The sequence below is a fragment of the Trichomycterus rosablanca genome, chromosome 5 (genome assembly GCF_030014385.1).
Source record: "Trichomycterus rosablanca isolate fTriRos1 chromosome 5, fTriRos1.hap1, whole genome shotgun sequence".
NCBI classification, from domain to species: Eukaryota; Metazoa; Chordata; class Actinopteri; order Siluriformes; family Trichomycteridae; genus Trichomycterus; species Trichomycterus rosablanca.
In genome coordinates, this window is record NC_085992.1 from 15,503,555 (window position 1) to 15,517,812 (window position 14,258).

General features: G+C 40.4%; 1 protein-coding gene across 1 annotated transcript; it reads left to right on the plus strand.

Moving 5' to 3' along the window:
- Nucleotides 1–4,953: 4,953 nt before the first annotated feature.
- On the plus strand, nt 4,954–14,054 carry khdrbs1a (KH domain containing, RNA binding, signal transduction associated 1a). Its single transcript, XM_062995773.1, has 9 exons — nt 4,954–5,242; nt 6,877–6,998; nt 7,183–7,299; nt 8,758–8,904; nt 8,998–9,131; nt 9,337–9,541; nt 9,669–9,742; nt 9,829–9,887; nt 13,183–14,054. Exons 1-9 carry the CDS (start codon nt 5,098–5,100, stop codon nt 13,287–13,289), a joined length of 1,110 nt encoding a protein of 369 aa, XP_062851843.1. The 5' UTR covers nt 4,954–5,097; the 3' UTR covers nt 13,290–14,054.
- Nucleotides 14,055–14,258: the final 204 nt, after the last annotated feature.

Genomic DNA, 14,258 nt, shown 5'->3' on the forward strand with positions numbered 1-14,258 from the left:
TTTGTTGTACAATCATTTTAGCTACAGCTACATTGTTTGAATACATTGAATATATTTTAGTTCCCATATACAAAGTTGTAAACAAATCTTATTAATTTTTTATTTTATAAGTGTTAGGTATTAACATTTGTTAGGTAGTTTCTCAAAATAAGGGTAACTAAAATCTAACAATAAGCCTAAAATACACTGATCAGCCATAACATTAAAACCACCTCCTTGTTTCTACACTCACTGTCCATTTTATCAGCTCCACTTACCATATAGAAGCACTTTGTAGTTCTACAATTACTGACTGTAGTCCATCTGTTTCTCTGCATGCTTTTTATCCTGCTTTCACCCTGTTCTTCAATAGTCAGGACCACCAAAGAGTAGGTAATATTTAGGTGGTGGATCATTCTCAGCACTGCAGTGACACTGACATGGTGGTGGTGTGATAGTGTGTGTTGTGCTGGTATGAGTGGATCAGACACAGCAGCACTGAGTCAGAGACGATCGCTCGTCTATTGCTGCTGTTTGAGTTGGTCATCTTCTAAATCTTCATCAGTGGTCACAGGACGCTGCCCACAGGGCACTGTTGGCTGGATATTTTTGGTTGGTGGACTATTCTCAATCAGTCCACAACACACACTAACACACCACCACCATGTCAGTGTCACTGCAGTGCTGAGAATGATCCACCACCCAAATAATACCTGCTCTGTGGTGGTCCTGTGGGGGTCCTGACCATTGAAGAACAGGGTGAAAGGGGGCTAACAAAGCATGTAGAGAAACAGATGGACTACAGTCAGTAATTGTAGAACTACAAAGTGCTTCTATATGGTGAGTGGAGCTGATAAAATGGACAGTGAGTGCAGAAACAAGGAGGTGGTTTTAATGTTATTGCTGATCGGTGTATTTGTGTGTGGATGAAGGGTGTTTGGGGGGCATAATGTGTCATGGGAAATTTAGCAGCAACTCTGCAGCACAGAAATGCACATATTTTGATTTGTTTTGTGTAGAAAATGTAAAGATATTGACTGGGATGTCCAAACTTATGCACTATTTGTATCTGAAACTTTTGGTAGTTTAGAAGTCACTTTAAGAAATTTGTCTAATTTGAGGACAGCATATGATCCACCATATTTATTTATTAGGATTTATTAGATTTTAACGTCATGTTGTACTTTGGTTACATTAATGTAAGGGCAGGTAATTACTGGTTACACAAGATTCATCAGTTCAAGTTTTAATGTCAAACACAGTCACAGACAATTTCATATCTCCAATTCACCTCACTTGCATGTCTTTGGACTGTTGGAGGAAACCCACACAGACACTGGCAGAACTCCACACAGAAAGGACCCGGACCACTCCACCTAGGAACTGAACCCAGGACCTTCTTGCTACCCACTGTCCATCATATAACCATCAAAAATTAATTGGACTGCAGGACTACGGCATGTGCCCCTTTCCCATTTAACCGTACCCTAGGGTACAGTACTGTGTTGCCGAAATGACCCGTACTGTACCTGTGCTAAATATGATGGTGGGAGTGCCGGAAAGGCACCACAGCAGGTGAAGAAATAAAAAGTGACACTAGTGTGAGACAATACAAGTGCCATATTTAAAACCCCACTGTGATTGATATTATTGATGCAATGTCGTGAATAAGCAAAAACAGTCAGGACAGGGCAAAATGAAAATCATACTGTGGCATATCTGGTCACCTTCAGTGACTCTGGTACCGCTGTGCAATGGGAAACGAATATTTGCACATCTGGTGCTAACACTGGTTGGATCTGGATTTGGATGTGTACCATTTTGTACTGTAATGGTAACCCCGTCCCAACTTTTTTGCACATCTGGTGCTCAATCTGGTCGGATCTGGATTTGGACGTGTACCATTTTGTACTGTAATGGTAACCCAGTCCCAACTTTTTTGCACATCTGGTGCTCACTCTGGTCGGATCTGGATTTGGATGTGTACCATTTTGTACTGTAATGGTAACCCCGTCCGAACTTTGTTGCACATCTGGTGCTAACTCTGGTTGGATCTGGATTTGGATGTGTACCATTTTGTACTGTAATGGTAACCCCGTCCCAACTTTGTTGCACATCTGGTGCTAACTCTGGTTGGATCTGGATTTGGATGTGTACCATTTTGTACTGTAATGGTAACCCCGTCCCAACTTTGTTGCACATCTGGTGCTAACTCTGGTTGGATCTGGATTTGGATGTGTACCATTTTGTACTGTAATGGTAACCCCGTCCCAACTTTGTTGCACATCTGGTGCTAACTCTGGTTGGATCTGGATTTGGATGTGTACCATTTTGTACTGTAATGGTAACCCCGTCCCAACTTTGTTGCACATCTGGTGCTAACTGGTCGGATCTGGATTTGGATGTGTACCATTTTGTACTGTAGGCTACTGTGCTGAAATGGTTCTTTATTTATGCTTTTTAAACAGATCGTTATTATCTAGAAAGTGATGGAAATTACATTATTTTTACAATATTTACAAGTGATACAACATGATACCAACCTCAGATATATTTTACATTGTGTAAATATTAACAGAGGTGACTGAGGTGCTGAACACAGATCATGATTCTAACGACAGTGATTTGCATTTCTTTACTGCTATTGTGTTCAGTGGAATGATTTGAACCAAAGTGCCATCAGACTGGAGCGTATTTTGTGTTATGGAAATGAAAAGCTCAATCACTGTGCTAAATTTCTATTGTAATCAGCGAGACAGTTTGCAGGTGATTGTTAAATCCATTTCTGTCTCCTGAACTGAGGAGAATCGCCATGGCTCTCTATGCCCCCTGTAAAGGGCTTAGGACAATTGAGCTTGATTAAAACATGTTTTAAAGGGAAAAAAAACAGTTCATGATAAATTAAATATAATCCAGTAGATTAAGAATGTTAATGGTGTGCATGCTGGTAAATGGTGCTGTCAAGTGGATTCCAACTCCTGACAAATTTATAAATAGTAATTCCACATAACATTTCTTCTGTTTAAGTCTTCAGGCTTCTTAATGGCTTGTTTATTGTCTCTGATTGGTATTTACCTTGTTTCTTACCAATAAAGCAGACCAGATCTTTTTTTAGATAAATAATACATGGACTGTGTTTATAACACCAAATCAAATCAGATCAGAAGATCAGAAGAGTTGGACTATAAAAATGCAAACAGAAAAACACAGTGCTTCTTACATTGACTCTAATTGAACCCAAAATATTTCATGTCTGGTCAACTTCATTTAATTTTGTTAAGATACATCAATCCCTGCATTTTAGACCTGTAACACATTCCCAAACCCTTGAGATGGTAAAGCATTTAAAAGACATTTTGGCAGCAAGGATACCAAGCGATTAAGTGTTTCAGGTGTTATTTTTGTCCCATTCTTCCAGCAAACATGTCTTAAGGTGTGAAACAGTATACGGTTGTCAGTGTCACATTTTTCTGTTCTAAAATTCTCCACAAAAGTTTCTCTAGCGGGCCAGTCCAGTACCTGTCCCCCTTTTTTTAACAACTATGCCTTTGTTATGTGTGCAGCACGTGGCTTTGCATTGTTTTGTTAAAAAATGCATGGACGTCTCTGGAAAATATGTCTTCTTCTTCTGCATTAATGCTGCCATCACAGAAGTGTAAATGACTTTTGCCAAGAGCACTGACACAGCCCCATACCATGACAGACCCTGGCTTTTGGACTTGTTGCCGATAACGGTCTGGGTTATCTTTTTCATCTTTGGTCCGGAGCTCATGGGGTCTATTTCTTTCAAAAAAAGATTTGAAATATTGATTTGTATAACCACAATACACGTTTCCACTGTGTGACGGTCCATCCCAGATGCCTCCGAGCCCAGAGAACTTGGTGCCGCTTCTGGACATGGTTAACATGACTTATTTTTTACACAGTAAAGTTTTGTGGCATTTGTGAATATACCTTTTTATTGAACTGCTTGACAAAGGTTTGCCAAAGTAACCCCTTGCCCATGTGGTTATATCAGCTATTCAAGAATGACGCTTTTTGATACAGTGCTGTCTAAGTCATCAGAGATTGCAAGTGGTCAGCTTATGCTTGTGCCTTTTACGCACTAAAATTCCTCCCAATTCCCTGAATCACTTCATGATATTATGCACTGTAGAAGGAAAAACATGCAAATCACATTTCAATAATTTTCTCATGCATTTGTTGACAAACTGGAGATCCTCTGATCCTTTGCTCATCAAAGACTCAGCCTTTCCCGGATGCTGCTTTTGTACCAAACCATGATTACAATCACATCACCTGTTTGGAATCACATCATTATTTAGTTTTTTTTTTACCCCATTACTAGCCCTAAGTTGCCCCTGTCCCAACTTTTTTTGGAATGTGTTGAGCAATGTAAGAAACTGTGTTTTTATTTTATTTGCATCTTTCATACTGTCCCAACTTTTTCTGATGTGGGGTTGTACATCTTGGGTTCATACCGTCTGCAATCAAATAAAAGTTAAAGTAATGTAACACTGCATTTACAAACCAGATCTAAGGTTGTAATTTAGACTGTTTATAATTTAGTCTTATTTATAGCAGAACTCTGATGCAGCCAAACAAATATAATGCTAATAAAAGAAAGTAGTTTAGCAAGCTGATTAGCATTGACATAGCAAATGTACATCTTTAGCTGTTACCAAGAACAGAACATATAACAGTACATATAACATATACAGTACAATGATTTTTGTATAATGATTTTTTGTATTCAGTACAACGTTTTTTGTTTATTTCTATTTTGCGTTGGTGAAACAATGAATGAATGAACTGCGACCCTGATCAGGATAAAGAGGTTAGGTATTCATCCCCCACGCCCCCTGCCTTCAAACTGTCCAATCAGAGTACTCCTTGTGCATGAGCGGCAAGGCGATCTCACCCAATCACCGTACAAAAAGCAGACTTTATTTCAGGACGGGTGGAGTCACAAGCGCATGCGTAGGAGTCTCCTCTTTGTCCGAGAAGCTGAAGCCTGAGAGTCGAAAACAGGAGGCCTCAGAAAAACCTCTGTGTAAAAGCCGCCAATATAAAACCGTTCTCTTTTCTCGAACTAAACTCTTATAATTCACCAGAAACATGGATAACCGCAACAAGGCAAAGAAACCTGGCGACGGACCTAATGGAAACGCAGAAAGCGAGAGTAAATATCTGCCGGAGCTGCAGGCGGAGAAGGACAGTCTCGATCAATCTTTTACACACGCCATGAAGCTGCTCACTGCAGGTCTTTTTCCTTATTATATTAATATATTCCCATTTTTATTTATTTGCTTTATAATGGTCTTGCATTATTTGAATTTTTCACGTTGTATGTGGATCAGCGGGATGCTGCGTTGTTGCGACGAGATGCTAACAACGTGGTGCACAATGCTAAGCTAACGCCAGTAGTCGTGAAATTACGTTAGCAATGTGTGTAGAAAGTACGTTCAATATAATGCACGCAGCTGCTCTTTGTTTTTGTTAATATATATTGTATTATTTGTGGTGTATATTGGTGTGTATCGTTGAAGATTTTATTGAAGCCTTTAACAATGGCCTGAATCAAATCACGCAATCTGATTCACGTTATTCGATTCCAGAGAATTGTACAATCATGCATCACAAAAATGCACGATTAGCTTACAGTTTAATTTACCATTGTGTTTATATAATTATCATCCTCACTTTATAGATTAAATTACGTGGGCTGTTTTTTGTACAAAATCGTGCACTATAAGGTGTCCTTTTAATCACGCCTCGGCTCGTTGAACCGACTCGCTGTGTGGTTGCTAGGTTATGCTGACAACGGAAAATATAGTACCCCAACTTTAGCGTAAATATCTCTTGCATGTCTCCTTTTTGATAAATGAGCCAGATTTTGTCCGAGTTGAATTGCAATCCCCAGTAGATACCACTTCATGGGCTGTGATTCAGGAGTCGACTCAGCTATTACAACTCCAAATCCTCCCGCGCCAGTGTTGACAATACTAGATGTGGGCCGTGATTCAGAAGGAGCCGATTCAGTTCAACCAGCTATTCCCACTTCAGTATTAACAATACCAGATGAATTGGACCGTAAAATTGATCTGTATGCATAAAGTTAACAAATGGTCTCGAACATAAGAGCGACTCGTATGAATCGACTCTAGGCAATACTTATTCCATTCAAAACGCAATATTACATTTGAGACCATGAACTCTTAACCTGTTCTAGACTCTGTGTTTTCTGTAATTTACTCGCATGTTATGCTCTCATAAAACGATCGACCAGTTTTAATTACTCTCTAATGTCCTCAAATACAATAAGCGTGTAGACATGCCGAGTTCAGCTCAGGATACTTTATATAAGGCGTATTGAATCGGAGTCGACTCCTTTAACGATACTTTATCGCAGCGCATTGGTAATTTAATAAATGTCAAAATTCAAATAATGCGCAAATGAGAGCCTGGACTCGACTAATTTCAGTTTGTCTCTGAGCGTTATTGCATTTTCACATGGTACCACACTTGTTTTTAACGACTTCGCTCAAAACACTATATGATTCCTAGTTTGAATTACGGCGTCGGTTCACTTTTTAATCTAGAATAACTGTATCGACTCTTGAAGGAATCGACACCAGTTCAAACGCAGGCTCTATTCAAGGCCTGAGACAAAGACCGACCCACCAAGCTGTGCCCCTCATGGTGATATTTGGGTTGGGGGATGGCTGCTTATCAGTTAATGGGCCTAAACTGAAGACGGTAGTCAGTGAAATGTACTAGATCTAAATTTGGTACCATTCTGCTTGTTTAATATTATTCATGAAATGTATCAATGTTTGGCATTCTGTGAGTCTTGACAGTTTATTAATGCCTTTTTTTTTTTTTTTTTTTTTACAGAAATTGAAAGGATTCAGAAAGGTGAGGCAAAGAAAGAGGGCGAAACATACCTGGACCTGTTCGTCGCCAAGAATGTTCGAGTAAAGGAGCGTGTGCTTATTCCAGTCAAACAGTACCCTCGGGTAAGTGAGAGCTGTGCAAGCTATGCTTTTTTGAACAGAGTGAATTGTAGCTCATGTTCTTGTGTAGTTGTAATAAAGTCTTATTTGCTGTGACCAAAAGTGCTGTGAGAGGCGCCTGATGTGGGTATTGTGTATCATGTATTTTGCTGGTACAAAGAAACTTATTTATTTTTCTCTTGCTTAGTTCAATTTTGTTGGCAAGATTCTCGGCCCCCAGGGCAGCACCATCAAGAGGCTCCAGGAGGAAACAGGAGCCAAGATCTCTGTGCTTGGCAAGGGATCCATGAGGGATAAGAACAAGGTAAATTCATTGTACTGAACCTGTGGGTATAGTGTGTGTAGAATTTAGAATCATTGTCCTGTTATACCTAGCGTTGTCTAATGCAAAATTATCACGTTTTATTTCATCATGGAAGGCACAAGTTTCCTTCTCAAATTGCCTTGGTATTTCTGGTAGTCCTTGATGCCAGTCATACGGTTAAGATTCAGTTTCTTCAGCAATAAAACAACCCTCATCACCCACTTGACTGTAGAGGTAGCATTCTTCTGGTGATGATTCACTTTATATGTACTATGTGTCTGCATGGCTAAACGGTTACATGGAGTGACATCCGAGAACTACTTATACCCATTGCACTTTCGGTGCAATGAAACGATTCCCCTCAGTTTTTGTGAGAGCTGCTTCAATTTCACCATGGTTGCTACACACCTTAAATAAAGTATTTTACCTACACACCATTTAAGGATTTAAGTGTTTGAGTTATAATCAAGTTATAGTTATCCTTGTTTTCTTTGGGGTGTTAAGCATTTCCTACTAAGCCTTGCAAGCTTTTGATGTAGCAAATCTTGTCAGTAGGGGGCAGCAATAACGACTTACTAGAACAGCTGTCTTCGAGCACGCTGCTTCTCCATAAATCCTTTACATACATTTAGACCTATGTGGAAGAAAAACAAAAACACAAAATCTTAATATGCACAGACTCACAATCATGCCTTAAAGCCCTGGAATCATGCTTATCAGACTATAATCAACAATGTACAAAGGACAATCAACCAACTAACAGAACTGGAGCATGACCTAAAGCTATGCTGGGTACCAGGACAGTGGAATAGAAGGGAAGGAAAAAGCAGATCAATTAGCCAGAGAAAAAAGAAACCAAAATATGACAAACATCAAAATCCCATCCACAGACTTGAAACACTCCTACATCAAGGGAAAAATGGCAAGTTGAATGGAACGCTCAGATCACCAACAAACTCAGAGAACTACATCCAATCATCAATACCAAACCTAGAACTCACCAGGGACGACGCATAGACCAAACCATATACACAAAATGCAGAATTGGCCACACCAGGGTAACCCACCAATACCTGGTAAAAGGAGAAAACCTACCAACCTGTGAAACCTGCCAAACACTTATAACAATAAACCACATTTTGATAGAATGCCCTAAATACACAAAGGAAAGACAACAAGAGCACATGCCTGAAACCATAAATTGTTACACAAGACAAGAACAATATTAACATACCTCGCAACCATAAAAATGAAAATATAAAATTGACCAAATGATAGACAGATATATGTATAATACCCAGTTCCTGCCATTAAATGACACGTGTTTAACATGGCGTAAAAATCCCAAATAAATAAATACGTTTACACCAGAAAGGCTTCATTTAAACAGGGTCTTTGTGTTTCAGATTCCAGTGAAGAGTTCTTTGATGTCCTAACGTATTTAAATGTGTCTTTTAGGAAGAAGAACTGAGGAAGGGTGGCGAGCCCAAGTATGCCCATCTGTCCATGGAGCTGCATGTGTACATTGAAGTGTTCGCTCCGATCCCTGAATGCTACATGCGCATGGCTCACGCCATGGACGAGATCAAGAAGTTCTTGATGCCTGTAAGTTGTGCTTTTCCAGTAGTAACTGTCCGTATTGTTTAGACCTGTTTGGATGGTATGACATGGAATGCACACTTTTCTGTGCTGTTTTAGGTTGAAGGCATGGATCAGATGCACCCAGATGCCTTTATGGATCCTGCATATTTGAACGGCTCTCAGGACGCGTCTCGAGGCAGAGGTGCACCCGGAAGAGGTCGTGGTGGTCCCCCACCTCCCATGCCTGGCAGGTTAGAAAGGGTTCTTTTTAACACTTAAAGTGAGATGCATCTAAAGCCTAGCTGACTTACAAAATATATACGTTCTTATCATGTTTCATTTGGCATCTTATTGATATAATGAATGAAGTTAGAATCAGAAAGGTCTTATGGTCTCCTAGCCAGCCAGGACTTGACTTGTAACTAATGCTTTTTTTTTTTGTAATGCTTTCCTCAGAGGCCGAGGCATGCTCCCACGTGGTGGTCCCCGTGGCGGTGTCCCCCGAGGAGGCCTAAACAGGGGTGCAGCTAGAGGAGGACGAGGTGCTGGCTCTACTCGCGGAGGTGCAGCCGGGCGCTCGCGGCCCCCTACGTCGGCCCAGAGGATGACCCCTGCACCCGCCCTCTCTCATCAGCAAGCACCGGAGGGATATGATGAATATGTAAGTTGATGCTTTAATGCCACACATGCCATTCAACCTGTAGCTGTTTCAGTTTACTTGGCATTGACTTTGTTATTGATCCCACATGTCCAGTATCACTCACTGAATTTCTTTCGTTTTCTTTCAGTCCTATGACGAGTCCTACGCTGAACCTGGATATGAAGGATACGAGAGCTATTACAGCCAGTCAGCACCACAGGCGTAAGTAAAGACCCGTTTTCAGCACATTCGGTTAGTGCTAGATAGAAGTCAATGCTAACCCAGATTTTTTCTTTCTTTCAATGTAGAGAAACTGAGTATTATGACTACGGGCACGGAGAGGCTCAAGAGGGTTATCAGTCTTATGGTAGGATTCCACTCAAGTAATCCTGATTCCTTGTTTGCTACATGTTCCGAATTAGATATGGAGGACTTTCAGGCCACCACTATTTATTGTAACATTGCTTAAGGAAATGTATCTTGTCAGTAAAGAAATAAAAGCATTCTGTATGACCCGAACCATAAGGTTTAGCCAACTTTCTTTACCCAACAATTGTGGGATAATCCACTAGCACACCATCGCAAAGATTCTGAGCCTCCGCATTCAAATCTCGATTCTGCTACCATTTGGCTGGACAAGGTTGGCCTCTAGTCTGCTGTGTGGGAAAAGACTGATAAGACCAGACTAATGGTTGGGGTTATCAACACTGTGTAAATACTTTGGTTGCTCAGGGTGCCTGTACAGAAAGTGGAGGAGTACAAATCCACTGAAGTATGGGAGAATAAGAGGGGATTGGTGGACCGTGCACATATCAGAAGGAGTGTGTCTTAGGCAAATATACACCCTCCTTGGATGCCGTCCAAAAGGGGGGTAAAATGTATTAAAAAAACAAATTGTGCCACTTCTAGCAACAAGGACATGCTCTGTTAAACTGGTTCATTGGTCAGAATGTAGGTTTTATACTGTTTGTAGTGAACAGTTCATTAGGTCTGCTGAATGTTTTTGTACTTTCTGGGTTTCCCCCTTCTATTTATGTAGTGATGCTTAGATAGTGTATCCAGGCTGCAATGTGTACTGACTGTTTAGCTTCATGTGGCTACTCCACTGCACCAGCCCTTATTTGGTAATCCAGTGTAACTAATGCTGTTTTTAAATGAGAATTTTGTGTGGTTAATCAAAAGCAGGTCAGTCTTGGTATTGCTGCAAGCTGATAGTTGCATTTGTAATCATAGTGCCGTACTGTGCCCTTGAGCAACCTAGAGCACGTGGCGTCTACCATCATAGATCTTGGTCTAATTGTAGGGAGGGTTTCACCAAATGCAAAATTAGACTCAGGGTGGAGGTTGTAAGAGGCCAAAGCTGGTATTTAAGCCTTTGTAATTAGGGATATGAGTAAGCGCAGTACGTTTTAAAGCTAAGAACCCAAAGGTTCTAACTTGCTCACGAACGCCTCTGGTTCAACTCTCGGGGGAAACTTGATTTAGTAGGGTGTTTGAACAGGGTGGCATAACTGTGTCTTTGAGCCGGTCGCTGCACACCAATGCTCTCTAGACAATGTAACCCATTGTGGATTGCAAGAGGCATAACACTGGCGCTTGTGGTGGAATTCAGACCTTGCAGGTTCACTTGCGCTTCAGCCTAAACAGAAAACCAAGGTTTCTGACACTAATTCTACTTCTGGGCATTGCTGCCTTTGAATGTGCCTACACTAAATTACCAAAAGAATTTGGAAATCTGACCATGAATTTGTTTTAAAAACCAATGACACCCATTTTTGCATGGTACATCTATTTTAATACTTTGTTGGAGACATCTAGTTTCCTGTATTTAACTTGGTGAATAATTGCCAACTGATAGAATAAACAACACAGGAATTTAGTAATTATGAACAAATATATAAATGTGTGTGTATATTATATAAAATATGTATATATACAGTGCCTTGCAAAAGTATTCGGCCCCCTTGAACTTTTCAACCTTTTGCCACATTTCAGGCTTCAAACATAACGATATGAAATTGTAATTTTTTGTGAAGAATCAACAAGTGGGACACAATCGTGAAGTGGAACGAAATGTATTGGATATTTTAAACTTTTTTTTAGAAATAAAAAACAAAAAAGTGGGGCGTGCAATATTATTCGGCCCCTTTACTTTCAGTGCAGCAAACTCACTCCAGAAGTTCAGTGAGGATCTCTGAATGATCCAATGTTGACCTAAATGACTGATGGTGATAAATAGAATCCACCTGTGTGTAATCAAGTCTCCGTATAAATGCACCTGCTCTGTGATAGTCTCAGAGTTCTGTTTAAAGCGCAGAGAGCATCATGAAGACCAAGGAACACACCAGGCAGGTCCGAGATACTGTTGTGGAGAAGTTTAAAGCCGGATTTGGATACAAAAAGATTTCCCAAGCTTTAAACATCTCAAGGAGCACTGTGCAAGCGATCATATTGAAATGGAAGGAGTATCAGACCACTGAAAATCTACCAAGACCCGGCCGTCCCTCTAAACTTTCAGCTCAAACAAGGAGAAGACTGATCAGAGATGCAGCCAAGAGGTCCATGATCACTCTGAATGAACTGCAGAGATCTACAGCTGAGGTGGGAGACTCTGTCCATAGGACACAATCAGTCGTACACTGCACAAATCTGGCCTTTATGGAAGAGTGGCAAGAAGAAAGCCATTTCTCAAAGATATCCATAAAAAGTCACCTGGGAGACACACCAAACATGTGGAAGAAGGTGTTCTGGTCAGATGAAACCAAAATCGATCTTTTTGGCCACAATGCAAAACGTTATGTTTGGCATAAAAGCAACACAGCTCATCACCCTGAACACACCATCCCCACTGTCAAACATGGTGGTGGCAGCATCATGGTTTGGGCCTGCTTTTCTTCAGCAGGGACAGGGAAGATGGTTAAAATTGATGGGAAGATGGATGGAGCCAAATACAGGACCATTCTGGAGGAAAACCTGTTGCAGTCTGCAAAAGACCTGAGACTGGGACGGAGATTTATCTTCCAACAAGACAATGAACCAAAACATAAAGCAAAATCTACAATGGAATGGTTCACAAATAAACGTGTCCAGGTGTTAGAATGGCCAAGTCAAAGTCCAGACCTGAATCCCATCGAGAATCTGTGGAAAGAGCTGAAAACTGCTGTTCACAAACGCTCTCCATCCAACCTCACTGAGCTCGAGCTGTTTTGCAAGGAAGAATGGGCAAAAATTTCTGTGTCTCGATGTGCAAAACTGATGGAGACATACCCCAAGCGACTTGCAGCTGTAATCGCAGCAAAAGGTGGCGCTACAAAGTATTAAAGCAAGGGGGCTGAATAATATTGCACGCCCCACTTTTCAGTTTTTTTTATTTCTAAAAAAAGATTAAAATATCCAATAAATTTCGTTCCACTTCACGATTGTGTCCCACTTGTTGTTGATTCTTCACAAAAAATTACAATTTCATATCGTTATGTTTGAAGCCTGAAATGTGGCAAAAGGTTGAAAAGTTCAAGGGGGCCGAATACTTTTTCAAGGCACTGTATGCTGGGATTTATTCGATAGTGGTGGTTTTCAAAATTAAGCCTCAGAATGCATTTAATCTAGGCTCCCTACTCACTTTTATCCTTTTCCCCCCCTCTCTCTTTTGCTTTCCCCTGTAGCTGAGGACGATTGGGAGGGTGCTGCATGGGGTGGCAACGCTGGAAAAGCTCCTCCGGCACACCAGAACAAAGGGAACTTCCGTGAGCACCCATACAGAAGATTCTGAGTGCCACTTGGGTTGTCTGGGCAACCGTCCCGCTGTAACTCCTTTTAACAGCTCAAAAGTAATTTTTAGATTTGTTTTTTTCCACCTGAGACTTTTTGTGACTCTTTTCAGTTGTATTTTTATGTTCACCTGCTTTTTAATGTATAAAACCAATGTTACTCTGATCCTTTTTGTAGTTGCATTAAGAAACATGCTCACTTTTAGTTTTTTGCTCTGCTCCTCTTTTCATTGTCTGCTTGCGCATTGTTGATCTAGCTTATTAGTTTAAAGGGTGACTTCTGGTTTCTGATTAGGTTTTGGATAGTCTACAAACAAGTGGTCTAATTTGCTTCAGAAACGATGCTTGCTTCTGTCAGGGGGGAAACGGTCAAAAACCAATGGACTCTCAATAAGACTTCGGAAGGACTTAAACAGTTTAGGCCGTTGTACTAACCAACACTAAACATTCCAACCTTAACTTAATACTGTCAAACTGAAACTATACAGCAAAGTTCCCCAAATCCAGGAAACCTGAATTAAAAAAATAAAATCATCAATTTAAGACCGTGTTTTTGTGCATGAAAAATGAACGTTGGTAAAAACTTCTCGTTTTGGAAAATGTGACCAGCCTAAAACTGTGTATATAGGTTCTTTAGACCAATCTTGCTGTTTATAGCTTTGTATTCCACAAAAAAATGATGCACCCTTGTGTTCATTGCCTAAATAGGAAACTAAATGTCTTTCTGTAGTATGTCAATAAAGCGCAGTCTTGTTTTCCAGCTAAAACTTGGTATTTTGAATTTCTTCCAGATGTCAATACGCCTACTAACTAACTTCACCAAACTGCATGCACAAAAAGTTGCATAATATATGTATTGTGTAGTGACTTTGTTCTATGAAACGTTGTCTTGCAAAAACATTGTGTATAAACCGTTGCTATTTAGTATTCAACCTACCTGGTCTCTGAATTTAACAGCAGTCTAATAACAC